The 20,468-nt window shown below is 58.4% G+C and overlaps 1 protein-coding gene across 4 annotated transcripts in view; it reads right to left on the bottom strand.

Annotated features, from left to right (window-relative positions):
- LOC111154577 (centrosomal protein 104) overlaps window positions 1–20,368 on the bottom strand; it is a 33,639-nt gene extending 13,271 nt beyond the window's left edge. For 2 of the 4 annotated variants that reach the window (XM_022514228.1, XM_022514230.1), the window contains exons 1-13: window positions 20,237–20,368; window positions 16,228–16,352; window positions 13,399–13,572; window positions 12,910–13,048; window positions 11,628–11,690; window positions 10,851–10,927; window positions 8,308–8,476; window positions 7,708–7,863; window positions 6,550–6,771; window positions 4,667–4,864; window positions 3,973–4,140; window positions 3,213–3,386; window positions 1,631–1,807 (exon numbers count right to left, since the gene is read on the bottom strand). In XM_022514228.1, the coding sequence (XP_022369936.1) occupies window positions 1,631–1,807; window positions 3,213–3,386; window positions 3,973–4,140; window positions 4,667–4,864; window positions 6,550–6,771; window positions 7,708–7,863; window positions 8,308–8,476; window positions 10,851–10,927; window positions 11,628–11,690; window positions 12,910–13,048; window positions 13,399–13,572; window positions 16,228–16,340 (1,830 nt within the window). In that variant the 5' untranslated portion in view covers window positions 16,341–16,352; window positions 20,237–20,368. Of the gene's footprint in view, window positions 1–1,630; window positions 1,808–3,212; window positions 3,387–3,972; window positions 4,141–4,666; window positions 4,865–6,549; window positions 6,772–7,707; window positions 7,864–8,307; window positions 8,477–10,850; window positions 10,928–11,627; window positions 11,691–12,909; window positions 13,049–13,398; window positions 13,573–16,227; window positions 16,356–17,037; window positions 17,044–20,236 lie in introns of those variants that run through there. The other 2 variants (XM_022514229.1, XM_022514227.1) reach the window with 2 other exon arrangements.
- Window positions 20,369–20,468: the final 100 nt, after the last annotated feature.

Below are 20,468 nucleotides of genomic sequence, written 5' to 3'. Positions count from 1 at the left end.
ACGTGCAGGGGGACCCAGATACAGACGCGTGCTTGACCAGCCGACTGCCTTCTCCCACGGGCACAGCTATGCCACGCGTCCCGGGCCCAAATGCCTGTCGGGGGAAGGGTGGGTGGGAGCGGCCCGGCCCATAAAGACCCCCTCACCACCCTGACTCACTTCGTCTGTTCAGTGACCTCTGAGTCGTGTGAGAAGCTGGTGGTGTCCTAGTGGAAAGAGATGGAGGCCCGAAGGCCCGTGTGGGGCAGAGTGACCGCTCTCCTGGCGAGCTGCACGGGACCGCCCGGGAGTGTGACCAACGCTTCCCATGCTACCCCGCTGAGGTGTGTGTGTTTGCCGCTGCAGCACACTGGGACGGACGCCAATGCCGGCATCTCGAAGCAGGGCGCTGTGTAATGGGAACTGGCCGGTGTGGGGCAGGTTTCGTGTTCTGTGCTGGGGAACAAGGAAACTGCACTTGGAGGCAAGACAGAGAGTGGTCCATGTGACTGCACAGCGAGTCAGGAGACGTCCACTGGGGAGCCGGCAGTGGCCGGCCAGGCAAGTGATGACAGGGGCCGGACCTGAGGGCAGCAGGGATGCCTGGCCAGCATCTGGATGTATCTGCAGGAAGAGCCCACAGCCCTTGCTGAGCAAAGAGAAGAACGCCATTGTCATTTACAGAAATGGGGAAGGCTGAGACGGAGCAGGTCAGAGGGGAGGGCCGGCGCTCCACTGGGACGAGGGGCAGACACGGCTTGCTGGAGGAATCAGGCGTCCGGGGGGCGCAGGCACAGAGACTGTGTCTTCCACGGATGGGTCACTGAGGGAAGGTGTGTGCACAGAAATGAGAAAAGGAGGCCTGGACACTCCAAAGTTAACGAGATCAGGAGGATGAAGAAAAACCAGAAAAGGGACCCAGACGACAAGGCCAAGCGTGGGGTGAGTGGGGCACGGAGCCCCAGAAGCCAGGGGAGGGAGGGTCCGAAGGCTGATTTACTTCAGCGTCTAAATCACACTGCAGTAGAGAAAACACAGGAATGGAAGTGGCCTGACTTGCTCCTGCCTCTCCTGATGGCACATGTGACTCCATGAGGACCCAGTCCAGGCTTCCGAGTCGCTGCACACATGGGATCCAAGGAGACCCGCCCCTTCCCGCATGGATGGGAGCGAATGCAGAGCGCTTGCGCGTGGGCTGCCCGGGGACGAGCTGTCGTGAGAGCGCCACAGCTCGGTGTCTGGCCACGCGCCGGCCGTGCTCCGAGCTCCCTTCCGCACATCTGAAATCAGGGAGGGACTCCTTGCGCTGGTAGTCTCTCTCCCAGAACATCCGAGCTTTCGTCAGGGCGTCCGGTCCCGCTGCACCACGGGGTGTCCTCAGGGACTCCGTGCTTCTCTCTTACGGACACGGGTTCTCTGCAGTCTGTCCGCCACCGTGGACCAGTGTCCACACGTGCCTGCCGCCCTGCGGCAGAGCGAGGAGACGGAAGCCTTCCGGTGCCCTCCTCTGCTAGGTGAAGCGGTGGCTACTTCTCTGCAGCCGTTCACTCGTTCACTCACTCAACAAACACTGACAGACCAGGCTCCCACCCGCTCCAGGCCCACCGCAAGCACCGAGGCCTCGGCCGCACGGCACCAGAGGTGAGCTTACCTTCATCACGTTGTCGATGGAGAAGCCCGAGCCCCCGGTGCCCAGGTCTTTCAGAAGCCGGGCCAGGAGGCCTATCTGGCTCATGGCCAGATGGTTCGAAGTGTTGGCTTTTAACGGCTGCACCAAGTACGATGGGACAATCTGGAGAGACTTGACTTCCTTGAACAAGGCCATTTCCTAGGAAAACCAACACGACTGTGAATCTGTACTGGACAATGCTAGAGGCAGGTCAGTATACTTCAGCTCAGTCCTTGAGGTCAATGTCGAAGGAAAAAATAGGGAACAAAGTACGGCAGTAAAATAGTTTATCTCTAATGCGCGCGTGTTCTATTTAAGATATAATGATTAAAAACAAAACCCCAAATCATAAAAAATAAAACATGATCACTCACAGACAAAGAACGCCTTTACAAGAAATGTGATCTAAAACTAAAGATTTCACTCCTCAGGATTTCCCAACTTCAGGAAAAAGCTTTTCTAGTTTCTAAAATTCTGAAACAAATGATATCGTGTCACTATTTATGATCTGTCGGCCTAGAGGGTAGCGGTGCACGGTCTCTGGGTGGCGAGACCCCTCTGGGCTCACGGGGGCATGGGAGGCCCCACGGAACGAGCAAGTCTTTCCATGATTAAGGTGTTCAGCCTTTGGGCAGCCGGACGCAGGAGGAGGACTGACGAGAGGCTGAAGCATGTGGGCCGCGACACACCCAGAAATCCGTCTTGGGAGCTCCCGGGTGGCTCCGTCGGTTGAGTCCTGACTCTTGATTTCGGCTCAGGTCCTGATCTCGGGGTCATGGGATTGAGCCCTGCACTGGGTTCCTGCTCAGCAGGGAGCCTGCTTGGGATTCTCCCCCTCAGCCTCACCCCTCGTCTCCACTTCCTCTTCCTCCCTTAAAAAATACACGAGGAAACAGAGGAATGACACACTCTCCTTTTCAACGGGCCTGTTGAGGCGCCACCTCCCCCAGACTCGGAGCCCCACGGAGCGGGAGCCCCTCGTAGGACTGGAGCACCGCGTCACCTCCCTGTCAGTCTAGCCTACTTCCACTCATTCTCCCCCAGAGCTCAGGTTAAAGGAAGTGGGACGGGTGCTCTTCACACTGCAACCGTGACCCCCCGAGACAGCGGGAAAGCTGCAGAGTCCTTCCCAACAGAGTGTGGATGGAATCGGGAGGAACCCGGGGACCTGCTGAAGCCCACGCGTGGGTCTCACTCAGGGTCCGAACCCCCAGAGCTCTCGTTTTCCCCACACCTGGCCTGGAGGAGGCGCCTGTTGAACGAACAGAACATTTAGACTGAGTCATGCCACAGTTACGATCTCTTCACCCCCAGTTTTCTATTCCCATCTGGTTTTCCACGTCTTTCTGCCGGAAGCTCCCAGCGCGTCCTGAAGGGAGTGGTATCAGACTCTCGCCAAAGGCAGACTCCGGCTCTCGGAGCACCAGGCAGGCAGGACAGGGAGTCACGAGGAGGATCGATAACGCTCTCAGGAGAGCAGGAACTGCTAAGGTATTCACACAGTCAAACAGCGTCGTAACGGGCTCCTTACTGACTGTTTCGAATTTTATGACGAAGTTCGTACCTGAATAAAGTTTGAGGCGACAACTCGGAGGCGAGCAGAGGAGTCTCCAGTCCTGGTGAGCAGGACGGGGATGGTTCTTTCCACACAGTGAGCGGTTTCAAGCTTACTCAGTTTGTGCTTAGGAATGTACTGCGTAATTATCATTTTCAACAATTTTAAAGAAGCCTGAAAAACCTAGAAAAAAAGCGGTAAAAGCAGAGGAGTTCCCGTGACTGCACTCCGGCAAAGAAAACACACTGACCACGGGTGACAAACACGGGCATTATGCTGGACGATCCGTGCTGCCCCAGAGGCTGGAGACAGCGAGCTGGAAACCACCTTCTGAATACTGCGCCGCGTCCGGAAGGGGCGCGCTCTCATCTCACAAATGTCAGACGGCGGCGGCGGCCTGGAGGCCACACCCCGAGCCCTCCCAGCTGCGGCTGTGCAGCAGTGTGCCCGGGCATGCTCACTCTCACGGCCCAGGGAATCCAGAATAAACCCAAGCTCCTCGGGTTCCGCGAAAAGGAAAATCGGGAACCGAGCATTTCATCGGTCCTCGGGAGCTGGGCCTCTGCGGACCCTGGCTTCTAGGGCGCGGGGAGGCTGATGGCAGTCAAGGGCAGCGCGCGTGGCCTTCTGAGGACAGACGGCACAGGCTCTTCGATGACCACGTTTCTTGCTGGAGAACCTTCATACCTAGTGACACGCTGTGCTACCCCCGGGCCACCCGAGCCCCTGGGGCACCACAGCCGGGACTCTGAGGGCGGAGGGCACTCACCGGGGTCACTATGTCCCTGAGGGCCCTTCTCACGAGAAAGACCGAGGCGCGCAGTGTGCTCTTCAGCTCCTCCTTCGGGACCCCAGCGGGCGTCTCCGTCAGCCGCTTGTACAGGGCGAGCAACGCGTCCTCCCGGTACGACCACGTCCTGGAGTAGGCCCCGGCGACCTACCACAGAGCCGAGGCCAGCCCAACTCAGCGGGCACAGCAGCGACGCCACCCCCCGACACTGCGCAACCCGACATGCGGAGAAAAGTTTGGGAACAGAATAGGCGTGTGTGTTTAGGGAAGTGATTTCTCTAACACTGTAATGCTGAAGCCTGAAGCCTGATAAAATACGGGAAGTAGAAGTTCCGCGAAGAGAAATTCTGGGAACGAGGGGAAAACCCAATGGGCTCATTTCCGTACGGAGACACCTCGTCTTCTTGTCTCTTTGCCATCACCGCCCCGGGACGGGCAGGTGTTCAACCCCCAGCTCTGTCAGTACGAGACGGAAACCCCCAGTCTAAGAGGAACAGGCATTCACAGAATCTTAAATTTTAGCCTGTTTCTGGTGTTTTATATAATTAATAATCATTGAAAGACTTCGGCTGAATATGGAGGCCAAAGGGAAGCCTCGAGGTCACAAAGCCGAGGGCGCGTCCCTGGACATTTCCTACCCGATCGGCGGACCCGCCTGTGGCCCTCGGCCTACCAGGCTTTCTCCCAGCACATCCATGGCGGGGCCGGCCTCCCTCAGGGCCTTCTCGGTCAAGGGCTCCGGCTCTCCAGCGGCTCCTCCTCTGGGAGCCTCGCCGGTATCAGTGTCACTCTTTTCCGCTTCCAGGGCGGCCGCTGCCGGCTGCTTCCGTGAGGCAGGAAGGGGCCGCTCATCGTAGGGCACAGACGGGAGCTACGGGAGAGGAAGGGCGGCTGCAGAGCTCCCAGGCTCCCCGCCTGCCACCACCACGTCTACACCGCAGGCCTCCTGCTCCGCACAACAGCAGTTGCAACAGATCAGGGTAATTTACACGACAGAATTCAGCTGAAAACATGAGATCACGGCTTCCACACCTTTCTAAGCGCACTGCAGACCCAACAGAAAAGCGACCCAGATTCAGCCTCGGCTACCACCCAGCACTAGTGATCACAGTTCAGCGGACATGAAGCTCACAGCGGTAAAGTTATTATGTTTTCTTCCCTGACAAGACTTCTTTTCCTTAGTCTGTCACTTAGAAATAGGTATCAGGCCTCATTTTAAATTGACCGTCACCCGGCAGGCGTATACTAAAGCAGACAGCCAAGCTCACGACCCTTTACAGCCTTCCTGTGCTCTGGGCGGGCGGCGGTCTGCCACACGCACCCCCCAACCCCGCAGAGGCTCGCTGGGCCCTCGCCATGCGATGGGTGACACCCCACCACCTGGGGCTTCCATCCCCAGGCCACCGGACACGTACATAGGTGGCAACCTTTCGGGAAATTAGGCGGGAACAGATTCCAGAGTCATTTTCCGAGGCAGGTGTCACGGGACACTCACGTTGGACACCTGCTGACTTAACTGGGTGCGCGTGCAGGTGAGGTACTCGTGTTCTAAAATCTACTCTGCTGTAAAACAAAACACGCTGACACGCGGACAAAGGGAAAATTAGGGCATTTTACAGCAAAGTATTCAATGTGACTTGGAGTAACGATGCTATAGAGGAGATGCTCCCAGCGGGGATGACGGGGCCTTCAGAACGGTGCCCTGGGAGGGCAGCAGCGCCAGTGCCGTCCTCTCCGGCTTTCCTGGGCCTCGGGCTGCAGCACCCACTTGCCCGTGCCCACCTGACTCCCGCCTCCCTCCCCAGAGTCCACCGGCCACGCCGCCTTCCACGCCCGCTGGGGCTCCAGCGAGGTCCTTCTGCGGTCCTCGTCCTCACTCGGAGGCGGGCACGTGACTGACAAACTCAGAGACTCTTGCTCAGAATGGGACGCACTCCCGCTCCGAGGGGACAGTGTGCAGACGTGAAGCTGAGGGCCATGTGACAGCTCCAGCTCTAGGGAGACTGGGAGCCACGGAAACGGAGAGGAGGGACAGGAAGAGAGCAGCTGCTGAGGACACTGCGGAGCTGCCGGGCCCTGAAGCCTACACGAGCTCTGACGTCCCGAGCGGCCCCGGCTGAGCGAGGTGCTCGGGGACTCACAGCACAGAAACGCTCCAAGCACGGTAACCACGCGTGACTCGTGTGGAGGTTCTCCTGCAGCCGGTTCGTGCCGGGCACCCCACAAACACGGTCTCGTCTGTCCCCGGAAACAAACCTTCAAGCAGAGGCTCACACATCTGTACAGAGAGGACAGCCGAGGCTCAAGGACAGGGTGTCCCGGACGACCGGCTGATGGGACAGAAGCAGGGGGCCCGACACCTCTGCCTGCGGACAGGATCTCCAGTGACGTCGTCACCTGCTGGCTGCGTCGGCCCCCACGCTCTGGCGTCAACACTTACCCTCTCCTGGAACGCAGGCCAGGAAGGTTCTGCCGTCGTGCCCCCTTGGCACCACACGGGTCCTCCCCGTGCGTCTGCTCAATGAACCGCACACAGCCCGAAACCGCGTTACCTACGTGGGTCTTGAGATGGGGGTCTGCAGCGGGCGGTGAGAGGTCCACTGCAGAGTGCTGAGAAGGGCCCCGGGGATGCGCTGGAGGCTTGTCCTGAAGGCAAGGCTCTGCAAACCGGCTTTCTGGTGCACTTTCTTCTTGCGGTAGAGATGGCACTGGCTGTGGGTGGCGAGGACTGGTGGAGTGAGCCAGCAGGTGGAGGGGCAGGTCAGAAGCCCTTCGCATCTGGGGAATAACGGGACACTTCACTCCTAGTGCTGTTGCCACACCCTTCGGGGGAGAGGGGTGACACAAGCCTTTAGGAAGGCAGAGTGACAATCTGCGTCAACAGTGCCCCCAGTCCTATCCTAGGCTTTCAACTGTCTCTCGACAGTGGCTGTGCGCCCTACAGAGCACACCCGGGCGCCAGCGTGATGGCAAGCCCGGGGCCCAGGTCACCCAGCGTGGAAGCACGCACACACACCTGTCAGCAGGGACGCGGCACGTGGGGTAGGAAGCACCTGGGCGTCCCCAGCCCTGGTGTGGCCGTATACCCCATGGGGGCAAGAGCAGGCTGTTTTGGGTCATTGCGACATGGCTACGTGTGCCTGCCATGCCAGTAAACGTGCCAGATAGATGTTCTCGTTTAATGCACAATGTTACCCCATAAATGGGAGAGGGAAACTGAGAGCGGCTAAGGAAGGACCCTGAGATCACACTGCCAGCAAGGGGGCCGCATCGGAGCCCAGGCAGCGTGGCTCCAGGGTCTGTCCTGTCCCGCGTGATTGTGCCTTGCGGGTCGCACACCTGCTGCTCTGGGGCTTCTAGAGATCCATGGCGGAGCATCTCCCAGGACACTGGTCTCGACAAGCCGAGGCTGTTAGGGTTCTCCTCACACAACCCCCCACCCCGTGGCCACTCGTCGGGTATACGTGGGGCAGCCCTGCCCTCAGGTCATCTCACAAATGAGGAGGGTGAGCCGGGGAGGAGAGGCGAGATTCCGGGCCTGTCCCCTCACCCCCTGCCCTGAGTCTGTCTGTGAGCGCGCGCCCAGCAGCGCCTCCGACATGGGTCCCGGAGCTGACGATGCCCATCGAACCGTGGCCTGCCCGTGATGGAGCCGTGCGCTCCCCTGCGCCCTCGGAGGACACGTGGGTCCGCGGGGCGGGGCCGGGCACCCACCGGCTCGGTGTCCACGAGGCTGTGCCGCTGCAGCTGCTCGTACACCCGGCTGCGGAACCGCTCCATCTGCAGCTTCTTCTCCTTGGCCAGGTCGTAGTCCTCCCTCTCCACAGCACAGCGCTTCTCCACCTCGAACCGCCCGAGCCGCTCCCCGACCTGAAGCACACGGGGCCGCGCCGCTTCACATGTGCCTCTGCACGCCCCCCCGCCGCCGGTGCGCAGCGAGGCCCGGGGCACCGGGGTGCCGCCCGCCCGCGGAGCCTGCTCAGGGGGTGGGGGCGCCGCGCACGGGCCCCACGACAGCAGCTGCGCTGGCCCGCACGGCGCAAGTTCTCGGGGACAGGAGACGTCTCAGTGTTTCTATCACTTCAGGACGGCCGTGTGGTGTCTGGGGACGGTGTCAGGACAGGCTAAGCGTGTGGCTTCACCTACATTTCATCTAGGGGCTCATCCGTCCATAACTTTATTTTGCTGACCTCCTCGGACCCACACTAGTGTCTACAGCTTTCAGTGGCCTACGGCTCTGCTGCGCCCGCGGTCAGGACCACTGATGGCCTTCTCCCACGCCCGCGCGAAGACCGTTCTCTCCAGGAGCAGTACCTTTTGCAAATCAGCAATAGCTTGTTTTAGCTTCTTGGCATAGTCGTAACGCTCCTTTTGGACAGCTTCACGCTTCCTCTCGTCTAATTTCCGTATGATCTGGGCTACTTCTGGATCTTGGTACATGTCAAAAGCTAAGTCGTCTAGCGGAGAAATATAGTCAGATTTCCTAAAGGAAAGAAATGAACATTTTAGAGCTAACTTTGCCGTGGGGGCCAGGGTGATGGTAGAGGGAGCCCTCTGCGCTCCTGCTAGGGGTTCGGTCATAGCCGTGGCAGCCCACACACCTGCTCCCGGGGCATTCCTGCCGAGACAGTGGAGGCTCAGAATAACCAGAAAGGGGCCTCAGGCCACCCAGCTCTTATGGGCAGGCAGGACTCCTGGAAATTAGTTAAACTGCTCCAGGGGCAACTGAGCCTTCGGTGCGGCCATTCTTCCATAAATACTTTGAGTGTGGACTCTGCCCGGCTCTGTTCTGGGCATCGGGGACACAACCGTGCCCATGAATCACTTGGAGACTAGGGAAAAGCCCAAGCCAAAGCAGACCGCCAGGCCCCATCCTCAGAGAGGCTGACTCGGTGGGTCCCCGGGGTCCAGGCATCCGCATTCGGCACCAGCGCCACAGCAACTGCGATAAGCACCGAAGATGCAGGCGGGCTACACCGCGGCCTCAGCTCAGAGGGTCAGGCTGTGCGGTATCCCAAGTCCTGGGAGGTCAGAAAAGTCCTCCCGGCAGTCACAGTTCTGCTTAGTGATCTGAGCAACCCATTCCTGATTATCTCATTCTTCCTTTCAAACCCTCTAGCGGCCGCAGCTTTCTCTGGGGCCTAACGGCACAGCGCCCGGCTCAGCGCCCAACAGCAGTGCGGACCGAGGACGCGTTCCAAGTCTCCGCCTGCCGCACCAGCCGCACAGAGTAAGCCAGTCGTCGGCGGTGACGTGGATACCTTTAGATACGGGCGAGTCTCCATGGCAGTATTACTTATCACAAAAGATTTGATTGTCTAAAAATAAACTGAAACAGGACCCAGGATGACATCGTTTCTCAGAACGATCACACGGTCCCCCCAGCACTTCCCGACTCTTGGAGATCAGGACGCGCATTACGGCAGCTCCACCAGGCCTGCTGGTGGGCTCAGCCTCCGCAGCTCGGAACATCAATTAATCTCACGAGGACCAAAGAGCATCACGCTTTGGTATTCGCACAAGGTTAACTATTTCTACCGAAACACATACTGTATTTCTAAGTCAGTTACTTTGCCTTCAAGTCCTAGAGATGAGAACAAAGACTTCATTATGAAAACGCTACACAGAAAAACACGTCATCATCTGGCCTGGGAGTCTACAGATCCAGGGCCGCGGGCAGCTTCCCCAGAACAGGTCTTGCTCGACTCACGAATGCCCCCCAGCGGTGGCCCTGGCTGGGCCCCGCAGACAAGCCTTCCACAGACCGGAAAGCCCTGCGGAGGAGTCAGGACAGACAAACCGCAGTTGGCCCGTCCAGGGGGCCAACTTGATCAGGAACTCGTGGGGCATGTATGGGGCCGCACTGCCCTCAGCTCATTTAATCAGAGTCCGAGTGACCCGAACGACCCCCACGGAGACCCTCAGACTGGCCGCTGGGTAGGCTGCCCGCCGTCCACCACTAGGGCTTCAGTGGGGGCAGAGCCGAAGAGCTGTCCCAGGGGTGGGGCCGACAGACGGTGGGGACAGTGTGGCGGTCCCCACCCGGACAGGTAAGGAGGGCACTGCTGTTACTGCCAGGCACAGGGAGAGGCTGTGGGAGACCAAGGGCTACGTAGGGAAGAGGTCACTCTCCTCACCATTTTATACACAGTCAGGGACAGCCTCTACTTCTCAAGCCCCCCCTACTGACAGCCACCCCGTGGCAGCCAGGCTGGAGGCCCAGGGAGGCTCCACAGGAAGCAAGACCGTCCAAACCAGTGACAAGGCGATTCACTCTGAAGTGGGCTCTTGCGCTTGCAGAAAACATGCAGAGATTCTCTCTGCGGTCACTCTGGAGCCACTGGCTGTGCCAAGTGTGCGAGCCAGCGGACAGCGAGCTCTGCTTCTGGGGGAGCCTCCCTGGGCCTGCAGCCTGAGGTTCACGGGGGCACCAGCCCGAGGGAGGCGGGAGCCACACCGCCACGGGCGGAGGAGAGTGGGGAGAGCTTAAGTAGACATCAGATGACGCTCTAGCGACTGATGATCTGGGTTCACTGATTCCTGCCATCCTTGCCAGTGACGCTGGCTGTGCCAGGAAAGTATCACGGACGGCAACAGTCCTCTCACCTGCGCGGAGGAGCCTCAAGCAGCACGTAGCACACAGGAAGCGAGCGGTCTCCGCTGGGCCGTAATGAAGGTGTGTTAAGTCCAACTGTGACCTTACTCTTTAAGAGTCTTTAAGGCAATCCCATCAGTGGCTTCTCTAGTTCCAAACGGAACTCCGAGGGTCTCAAACCCACAATCCTCTGCAGGTGACTCACACTTTGGCCCCTCTGAGGAGGGTCCTAGGAGCGATGGCCTTGTGGGGAGACTCTTACCCGGTACAAGTTCCTTCCAGAGCTGGGTCCTCACTGCTGTGCCCCAGGTAATGGTCAATCAGCTTCTCTCTAGAGGACTTTGGGAGAAAAAGCTCTGCTTAGTGTCTCAGAGGAAAACAGGAACAACGTGAATCCTGAACCAAGAGGCGGTGTGCGATACGAAGATGTCCACAGGCTTCGAGAATCCTAGGCTTTTGGAGACACAGTTAAAATTCTTTTTTTTTTTTTTTAAGATTTTATTTATTTATTTGACAGAGATCACAAGTAGGCAGAGGGAGGAAGGGAAGCAGACTCTCCGTGAGCAGAGAGCCCGATGTGGGGCTTGATCCAGGACTCCAACACCATGACCTGAGCCAAAGGCAGAGGCTTAACCCACCGAGCCACCCAGGCGCCCCAACACAAGTAAAAGAAAGTTTAATACGCTACAGCTGCTAAAAATTATCGGCGAGTTAGTCAACCATTTCATAAAGATTTTCACACTTGTTATGACAAAAATAATCAATCCTCTGTTTTTAGAAATACATTTTCTTCTTTAAGAACGAAACTCCCCGGGGCGCCTGGGTGGCTCAGTGGGTTAAGCCGCTGCCTTCGGCTCGGGTCATGGTCTCAGAGTCCTGGGATCGAGCCCCACATCGGGCTCTCTGCTCTCTAGGGGAGCCTGCTTCCTCCTCTCTCTCTGCCTGCCTCTCTGCCTGCTTGTGATCTCTCTGTCAAATAAATAAATAAAATCTTTAAAAAAAAAAAAAAAAAAAAAAGAACGAAACTCCCCAAACTTACAAGGTTGCCTTCATCACCGAACTCCACAGGGTCTCCGATGATATTCACCGCAACCAGAGCGACCTAAGAGAGAGGGAAGCGGGGGAGATTAAGTGTGAAATGCTCGTGGTGACGCACACCTTTACTGCAAGCTCCGTGCTCACCCTGTCGCAGATGGGGTGACAGGCACCGAAGCACATTATCTGTGAAATGTCACGTTACACGTTTGTTATTACCAGTTCTTGTAAACGATGTAAGTTAATGTTCTAGTGCCTAATCAGATGGTTATTTCAACATCTAAAGTACATTAAGATGGTCATGGCTCACAACCTCCCTGGTTTTAACAGAGCATCGCATGGAACCGTCCCCGCAGAGTCCAGCACGGGGTCCCGTCTGTTCCATGTCAGAAAACCAGACAAGGGACCGAAAGCCTGCGTCAGCACGGCTCGGTCTGTCTGGGTCCATGGCTCCCCTCGAAGGCGGAGGGCTCCCCTTCCCACACGCTCCCTTCCTCGAGCATCAGTGCGGCTGAAGAGAGTGACGGGGTGTTACTGTGGGGCCAACAGTCTTCGGGGTCGCGGCTGCGCACTGCGGCGGACCGAGCAATGGAACCGCACCTCAGAGCTGTCCCCAGCTCACGTGCTGGCTGTGCAACTCTGGTTCGGGGACAGCCCTCCTCTTACAGGGGCGGGGAGTGCTGTCAGCGTGACGTTACTGAAGACTCTGCTTCGGACACGACTGTTTCTACTACGTGAGTCGTGCCGAAACAGAACTGAATGACGAGAAAAAGGAACGGAAAGATGGGGCAGGAGGGAGGGAGAGACAAGAATGAGGACCCGGAGCCGGGCTGCCACCGTGAAACCGCATCTCCACGTCCATGCAGGGGATTCGTCTTGTGGAGCGTTAGCGGGTGTGTCTAGAAGAGTGTCACGTCGCAGAAACAACGGCAGCCACGGAGGTAGTTCTAAGGTTTCCAGCGGACGCGGCACCGAGTTGTAAGACGCTGCAGGTGACTTTGCCGTGAAACCTGACACCACCACATCACCGTCTCACGGTAACGGATTCTCTCCCTCACGCGGAGGCCCTGGGTTGGGGCCCGCCAGTCTGAGCGGCCCCCTGCACCTGGGTCGGCCTGGCGCCCAGCGTACCCCCTCGCGAGGGGCAGCGGCTCCTGACGGCACGGCTCCCGGACAGCCTCTCACTCTTCCACAAAAGTCAGCAACTTAAACAAAATCTGAAACGCCTCTGCCTCCCCGCGACGCCGCGAGGAGGGGGGCGCGGGCACGGTGAGGGCGCGTCTCACCTGATTGTATATGTTGTACTTGTTGACATGGTTCTCGTGAAAAATCAGCTTCAGGAACTGTCCTACCGCATCCACGTAGACGGACTTCAGCTCCCGGGCTTTGCAGCCCGTCTTCTCGTTGTCACAGAGAGAGACGTAGCTGAAAGGGACAGCACACGCCTGAATCACGCGGGCAGAACACGTGCGCGCAACGGAACTGAACTCAACGGGTTTCAGTCAAAGTCAAGTCTAGGATGGAAACGCGTCGGGAAAAGCCCAGAAATTGGAGTCTACCCAGTTTTCCGGAAAAAAGTTCTGCACCTGAGGAGCAGAGATGGACGCTGCTGTCACCGACAGCGCGGCTTCCAAGCACGTCCCCCGAGGCAGTGGCTCAGACCCACATGGGAGCCTGACCCAGGACTGACGGCACAGGCGGGCCCTTCGCACCCACCGCTCGGACACGTGGCGTCGGGTTAAGAGTTCCCGTCACGAGCCTTCCGTGTCACCTACCCGAGTCTCCGGAACCGCTCGGCCTGGTAGGGCACGAAGTACTCGGGCAGGCTCTCGCTGACGTAGAACTCCACCTTGCTCGCGATCATGTACTGGTGGGCGAGCAGCTGCAGCTTCCTGACCCGACACCTCTCCACCATCTGAAGAACGATTTCTTGTGGAAACTGGCAAAACCTGAAAGCAAACACGTGGGGTCTCTCGCAGTCTGCGCGGGCTCCCAGCAGCGTGCATGGCGCCCCGCACGCCGCCCGGCCGTCCGCAGGGGCCGAAGCCCCGGTGCGGAGTGGATCTGCCTGCCCCACCCCGAGGGGAATCAGGCTTTTGGCAGCCGGAAAATGGTCTGAAATGAAACGGTCCGCAATGACGTTCAGCACGAGACAGACACTTCCGTCTTAAGTGGCTGTAGTGGTGGGAAGGGCAGAGCCAAAGCGCTCCGTGCAGGAACCCACCGGTTCCGGAAAGCTACTTGCTCAGGGACTCCGAGCGGGGGTGTCTACCGTGCGAGCTCAGGGGTCTGCAGGAGAAACCCACGATGTCCACAGGCGAGCTAGTTTCGCCTCCTAAGCGACAGAGCACGTTAGCAGCCTACGTGAGAACGGGCTGGACAGCCACAGCGTCGGCTGCAGATCTGATCGTGGCTGAGCCACAGAGCACAGCGTCCAGACGGTGGCTGCTACGTGTGCCCAGCTGGCAAACGCTGCACTGTTAGAACAGTGGGGTGTTGAAGGCCCTGGGAGGGGGAAGCTGCAAAGGACGGAACAGCTGCAAAGGGCCCAGAGGCCTCGTGGGGGAGTCCACTCTAGCCCACTGGCCAGGCTCCCTCTCCCTCCGCCACCTTTCCCAGCGGCCCCCACCTCCACTGAGAAAACAGGCCTCGAATGGGGCTGCCTTCACTGCTGCCCGAATGGACCAGCATTCCTGCCGGTGCTCCATCCCCCGCTCGCTCCCCTGGACGGCACCAGAGCCTGCCTACCCCCACCAGGGCTTTCCCCTCCCCATCACTCCCATCAACACACAAACACACTCTAGAAACCCCATTTTAGGAAACCCCTCCTGTGAGCCCACACCCTTCTCGGCCCCATGCCAGCACTTGCTTGCCCTGGCAAACCAGCGCTGTTCTGTCACGCCCCCCCCCCCCCCCCCCGGGCCCCCCCGCGCTGTGCTGTCCCGCCCCCCCCCCAGCCCCTCCAGGGCACTTGGCTTGTATTTCCACAGCTCACTCTGGCCAAGGCCACCGCCGCACCCCATGATGCTGTGTGCAAGTGTACTTCCCGGTCCCAGCTTCACTCAGCCCACAGGCCTGAGCCCGTATGACCTCTGTCCAGGCCTGCACTGCCCCTGCGCTGGGTTCCAGGCTCCTTCCCCTCCCTACACTAACCGGCGGGGAGCCTATCAGACCCTGGCTTTAAAAACCTCCTGCTTGTCAAGGAATCTCAACTAGACATCACCCCAAGTCCAGGCCTATCACTGAGCTGGTGATTTGACATTTCCATGCGGACACCTGAAAGGCATGAGATATGACAGAGAAAACAAACTCCTGACACCAGCCACGCTCCTCCATCCTTGGCAGCCCGTCTCCTCATCCCCCTGCTTTGCCCACTGGGCACTGGCCCCACCAGCCCCCAGGGCCCTCTTCACCCACTGCTGCATAGCGAGTCTCACAGCAACACGACAGAGGAGAGGAAGGGGAGAGCACACAGGAACACCAGGCTGAGCGCAGGACGCGTCGAACTCTGGGGGTGTGCAGGGGTGCTGGGGGAGGGCGTGCGCTGAGGAGCAGGTGGGTGAGCTCAGATCAGGTGGACTCTCACCCCAGAGGTGTGGCTGCCTGGAGTTTTCAGAGATGAAACACTCCTAAGAGGTGCGCCTGGGGCAGGAGGACAGCTAGGACAGGCTTGTGACACGAGTGCTCCTCAGTCCCCCACGGCGGTCAAGCGCGGCCACAGGTGTCTAAGATATTCACTGCCCTCAAATGCTGCGCACGTCCCTTACGACCGCCGGTGAGGTCACTCCGGGCATGAAGACACTTACCGATCGATTATGAGAAGACCCCTCCAAAGTGGTTTAAAGAAAACCACGGACAAAATTTGGAAGTTGTACGTCTTTTAAGATCCTTCAAAAAATGGGTCTAGGACTGTGTTATTCAAATGTCGTTTGAAGAGCTCAAGCATGCATCACAGCTGTCCCTCAGGGACACTAAGAGGTGACAGGACTGTGGGGAACAGGAGAGGCAGGGACTGGGAGGGTGCACACAGGGATGGGGAGCGGCCTCACAGGCAGGAAGCCCGAGCAGGCCCCTGGGCTCCGGAACACCCAGGACTCTACCCTTGGTGAAGACCAAAGACCTCTCAAAGAAGGCTTAGTTTCAGAGAAGGTCACAGAGAGATACTAACTAGTGTTATGTTACTCAAGCAAGGGGCATTTGTAAAGGCATACAGGTATTCCAGACAATCACTAGAAGAGACGCTCTTGGTTGAAGTCTGGGGTTCACAAAATCTCACCCACAGGAGCACAGCTGTGAAACCGGGGAGCCTGGCACAGAACATGGATGGGATGGGAGGCCCAGTGGGCCACCAGGGAAGCTGCCTAAACAGCCGTGTGCGGTCCCTTCTCCCTGTCCTCTGTGGCATATTTCTTAAGTGAAGGTCAGTTAATCTTTTAAGGGAAAAAGTCCCAAAAAATTTTCTTTAGAAACATATAAAGATGGAAACAACCCAGCCCAGCACCGCACAGACGGCGCGTGGTTCGGAGGTCCGAGTTGTGACACAAAGCTTAAGTCTCGGAGGAAGGCAGCCCGCCGCCCCAGCCCACGGCCCCAGCCTGGCCCACCTCGGTGACCTCCACCCGCTGACGGTTGGCGCGTGGATCATTAGTTCCCGGGCGCTGAAGCCGTCTTCATGTCCAGAGGAGCTGACGACGACGAAGCCAATCTTGTGGGGCATTCTGGCACCGGGCTGTTTACAGGACAGGAAAGACCTCTTTCAGATAGAGGAAGCTGGTAACCTTTTACAACATTGAATGTGTCAGCTCAGCCTTGCTCAGAGACAAAGTCATCCACAACATACCAGGATTTTTCCACTGCTTTCAAAAAAACCAGTTTTTTGGGCTCAGTGTTTCTCCTAGGAGCCTCTACCTCTACTTAAGGTACCATTTATCTTGACTTTTTCCAAATGTCTGTCCTAAAAACCTGACCAGTGTTGTGGGCTGAGTGGTACCCCTCAAACAGGAGGTAGTCCTAACTCCCACTACCTGCGGCTACGAGCTTTGTTGGAAACAGTCTTTGCAGACGGAACGGGATGAAGATGAGGTCGTGCTGGAGTGGGCGGGCCCCACCAGGAAAGCAGGGTCCGTCCGAGAGACACAGACAGGCACACAGACAAGGAGACCAGCCCAGGAACACCTGGGACTGCTGTCAGCACCAGAGGCAGGAAGGACCCTTCCGAGGAGCCTTTACAAAGAGCAGGCCCCGCGGACACCTGGAGAGCGGGTTTCTAGCCTCCGGAGCACGTTTCTCATGCCCTAAGTACCCACTTTGTGGCACTTTGTTATGGCAAAACTGAAGAGTTTTGTTAAGATATAAACACCGAGTTTTTTTATATCAGTTAAGAAATTTCCATAACCAGCGTGCCAACAACTTACACAAAAACAAGGAGGAAAGGGGTTTAATCCACAGCACGGTAGCTGCTGGATGCAGTGGCGGCGCGAGCAGGGAGGGCGCGACTACGGGGAGCTACGTGCCAGGGGAAGAGACGTGCACCCGGGGCCTGCGTGAGGTACTCAAGTACCGGTTGGATGAATTTTCTATGTCATTGTTCGGCGAACCGCTCGGAGCTGACCATCATTTTGAGGACAGATGCTGTGACGTCCGGTTCAGCTTGGTCAGCTCCATCCGGTCCTGGCTTGAGAACAGCACCTCAGTGGCAGTTTCTGTCGGCCCCGCTCCCGGGCCTGGCCGGTGTGTGGGGTCCGCGTCCCACCTCAGCAGCTGGTTCAGGGATGGGAACGCGGGAGGAGGACCCAAACTAGACCAGTGCGGCTCCGCCCCCTGGACTCTGCTGGGGCTGCAAGGAAATGAGAAGCCTTCTTCTTCTTCTTCTTTTAAGGAAGATTTTATTTATCTGACAGACACAGACCACAAGCAGGCAGAGAGGCAGGCAGAGAGAGGGAAGGAAGCAGGCTCCGCGCGGAGCAGAGAGCCCGATGCAGGACTTGACCTCAGGACCCTGGGATCATGACCTGAGCTGAAAGCAGAGGCTTAACCTACTGAGCCCCCCAGGCGCCCCGAGAAGCCTCTTCCTGCTGAGGCTGGAGCTGTAGAGTATTTCTGGGGGCTACTGGCGGCTACCAGAGGGGGTCTTGCCAGAGAGCAGGCTGACACGGGGAACGGCTTGGGAACCCTGAGCTTCAGCCACATTTAAGGCCCAAATTCCTTGTAAACTTCTGGTTATTTTCCAGTTCCTGCGCCAGTCAAATTCCCCTTCAGCAAGCCGGTGTGAACTAGCTCTACATATCTGCAACAAGAAGAGCCCTCACTAAGATAGAAAATAAAGAATCTTCCAGAAAGTTCTCTGGGATAGGCCATACTATCAATTGAAATCCTGACTAGGAGGGAACATACAAACATATCCTGCACGATTTTGCTTATTTTAATATCCCTGATGCCTGATCTAGAACTTTTCCTTTCATTCAGAACCTCAAATGACCTACACCAATAAATGAATTATCGGCTGGTACCTGCCAACGCTTCTTCGAGCGTCTGAACAAGAGCATCACTGACAGAATAATAAACCGTTATTAAAGACAGCAATTCCTGACACAAGCTGGAGAATGTCACAGTAGAGCGGAGGAACGCTAAAGTAAACTCCACTCAGAAAATACAGGAAAGCAAGCACCGAGACTGAACGGTGTGACCGTACACAGGTGGGCTGCAGAGCCCCACCCGTGCTCCCATCGGAACGGGATTTGTCCTCCACACCCCGCAGCTCCTCCCAGGGCGTGGGCTTTCAGCCCAAACTTACCCTGCGTCTCCTCCTCCCCATGTCCACCCATCACGAGCCAAGTCTCCTCGATCCTGCCTTTCAGATGACTGACTGTGACTGAGCCCACTCTTCTGCATCCCACCATCTTTTCTAGAGCATGACCAGGACCGTGGCCAGGTCTCCCCACCCGGAGCCCTCCCCCCAGTTGTCCTGTGTTCCTCCTCAAGCCCAACCAGGGCCAGCAATATCTGTGTCGTAACGCAGAGCTCCTGACGTGCTCCTGCCCAGGGCTGAAGCGCCAACTGTGTCCCAACCAGCCTGCTCTCGGAATCCCGAAGTCCTGAAGTCCTGCCAGCCTGAACCCAAAAGCTCACTTGTCTCTCTGCTCTGGGTTTCTCCAATCCTTCCATCATGTTGAAGAGCAGGGCACACTGCGTCCAGCCCACCTTGAAGTGAGCAGGCGTCTACTAATGTTTTCAACGGAAGGGATGACTTCTCTTGACATCTAAAACCTGAAATACCATTCGTGCCGCCCTCTCGCGTGTAGACACATCCTCTTACGCACACTCTGGCTTGCGGGTGGTGCTACCTTTAAAGCACTTACTGTGCGCCACGGACGGCCCTCAGCCCCGGACACCTACTAATACCTTCGTCACAACTCTGACACAGGTCTGTCGTCACACGACTTTAGAGATGTGGGAACGGAGGCCCGGGGAGGCCCTGCTCGAGGTGATACCGCTAGGAAGCCCTGCAGGCACAGTGCCTTCAGCTGACGGGTTCCAGAGTCTGATCGTGACCAAACCCTCAGTCTAAGGTTCTCAGACTCCAAACAGGACCTCTGAAGTCCAAACAGAGGTGTCCACGGTACCGTGTCCAGATACCGTACTGCCTCAAACAGTTCAAAACAGAGTACCCGCATTTAGGAGCCCGGTAGGAGACATGCCCAGGCACCGCAAAGACAACATTACTGCCTCACTTTAAGTAGCTGCGAGGGATTCCTCTCCGGCCGCCCTCTTCCAGACCCCTTCCACCGCGGACCCCAGGGTCCTTTTGGGGAGAGCGTCGGGAGCGTTGCACGCCGCTTGCGCCGTCACCGAAGGACGCTGCCGTTGGACTATAAAAACCACCACTAACATTTTGGGAAAAATCACAGTTCTCTGGCATACTCAGCGATTAGCAAGCGGGCCGGCAAGCAGCTGTCCTCGACGTGCTGGCTGCCCTGCTCGCACTGGGGCACCTGCGCCGACCCAGGGAGCGCAAGGGTTCCCTCGCGCAGGCAGCGGGCGCCGGTCCAGTCATGCACCAGGACTGGGGCATCCGCGAATTAAACCCAAACACCCCCGCAACTTAACCACATTTTGCTACAAGACGAGGAGACAAACCCCGTTTCCACTTTTCTCTTTGCGGGGACCCGAATGTGACACGAGTGAATAACGTTCGCTCCGTCGTCTTAGAGACGGGAAGAGCCGCAGAGCCCGGCTGAGACTGAACCCGCGGCAGGGCCCGCACGGGGCGGAGCCACATTCTCGCGCGGCTCAGCCGGGGTCTGGGTCAGCGGAATAGGGAGGTCCGGACGCGCTGACCGGACCCGACGCTGAATTCGGCGCCCGCTGCAGGCCTCGGCACACCGGACCTGGGGCTGTGCTGGGCGGCGCCCGCCCCCGGCCGGGTTCCCGGCCCCCGGACCGCGCCCACGCCGCCAGGCCCCGCGCCCTGGGCCCAGCCCCCGGCCCCCGACTCCCCCGGCCGAGCCCACCCCGGCAGGCCCCGCATCCCGACCCCCGGCCCCGACTCCCCGGCCGCGCCCACGCCCGCCAGGCGGCACATCCCGGGTCCGCGCGCTGTCGGGGTTCGGGTACCTGTCAGGACCGAAGGCCCGCCCGGACCTCGGCGCCTGCACGGTCCCAGGGCCCCTCGCTGCCCCTCGGCAGCGCCTTCCGGAGCTCAGAAGGCGCCTCCTCCTCCGTCCTGTACCCCCGAGCCGCAGCGGCGGTGGCCGCCGAGGAGCAGCCCCGGCCTCCTGCGCCCAACGCCAGGGCCGCCACCGCCGCTCTCATGACAACCAGGCCGGCCCGGCCCGGCCGCGCCTGC

Source organism: Enhydra lutris, unplaced genomic scaffold, assembly GCF_002288905.1.
Source record: "Enhydra lutris kenyoni isolate GAN:26980312 unplaced genomic scaffold, ASM228890v2 scaffoldscaffold38, whole genome shotgun sequence".
In the NCBI taxonomy this organism is placed as follows: Eukaryota; Metazoa; Chordata; class Mammalia; order Carnivora; family Mustelidae; genus Enhydra; species Enhydra lutris.
Note: the sequence above shows the minus strand (reverse complement) of the source record. Positions and strands in the feature narration are given on the sequence as shown.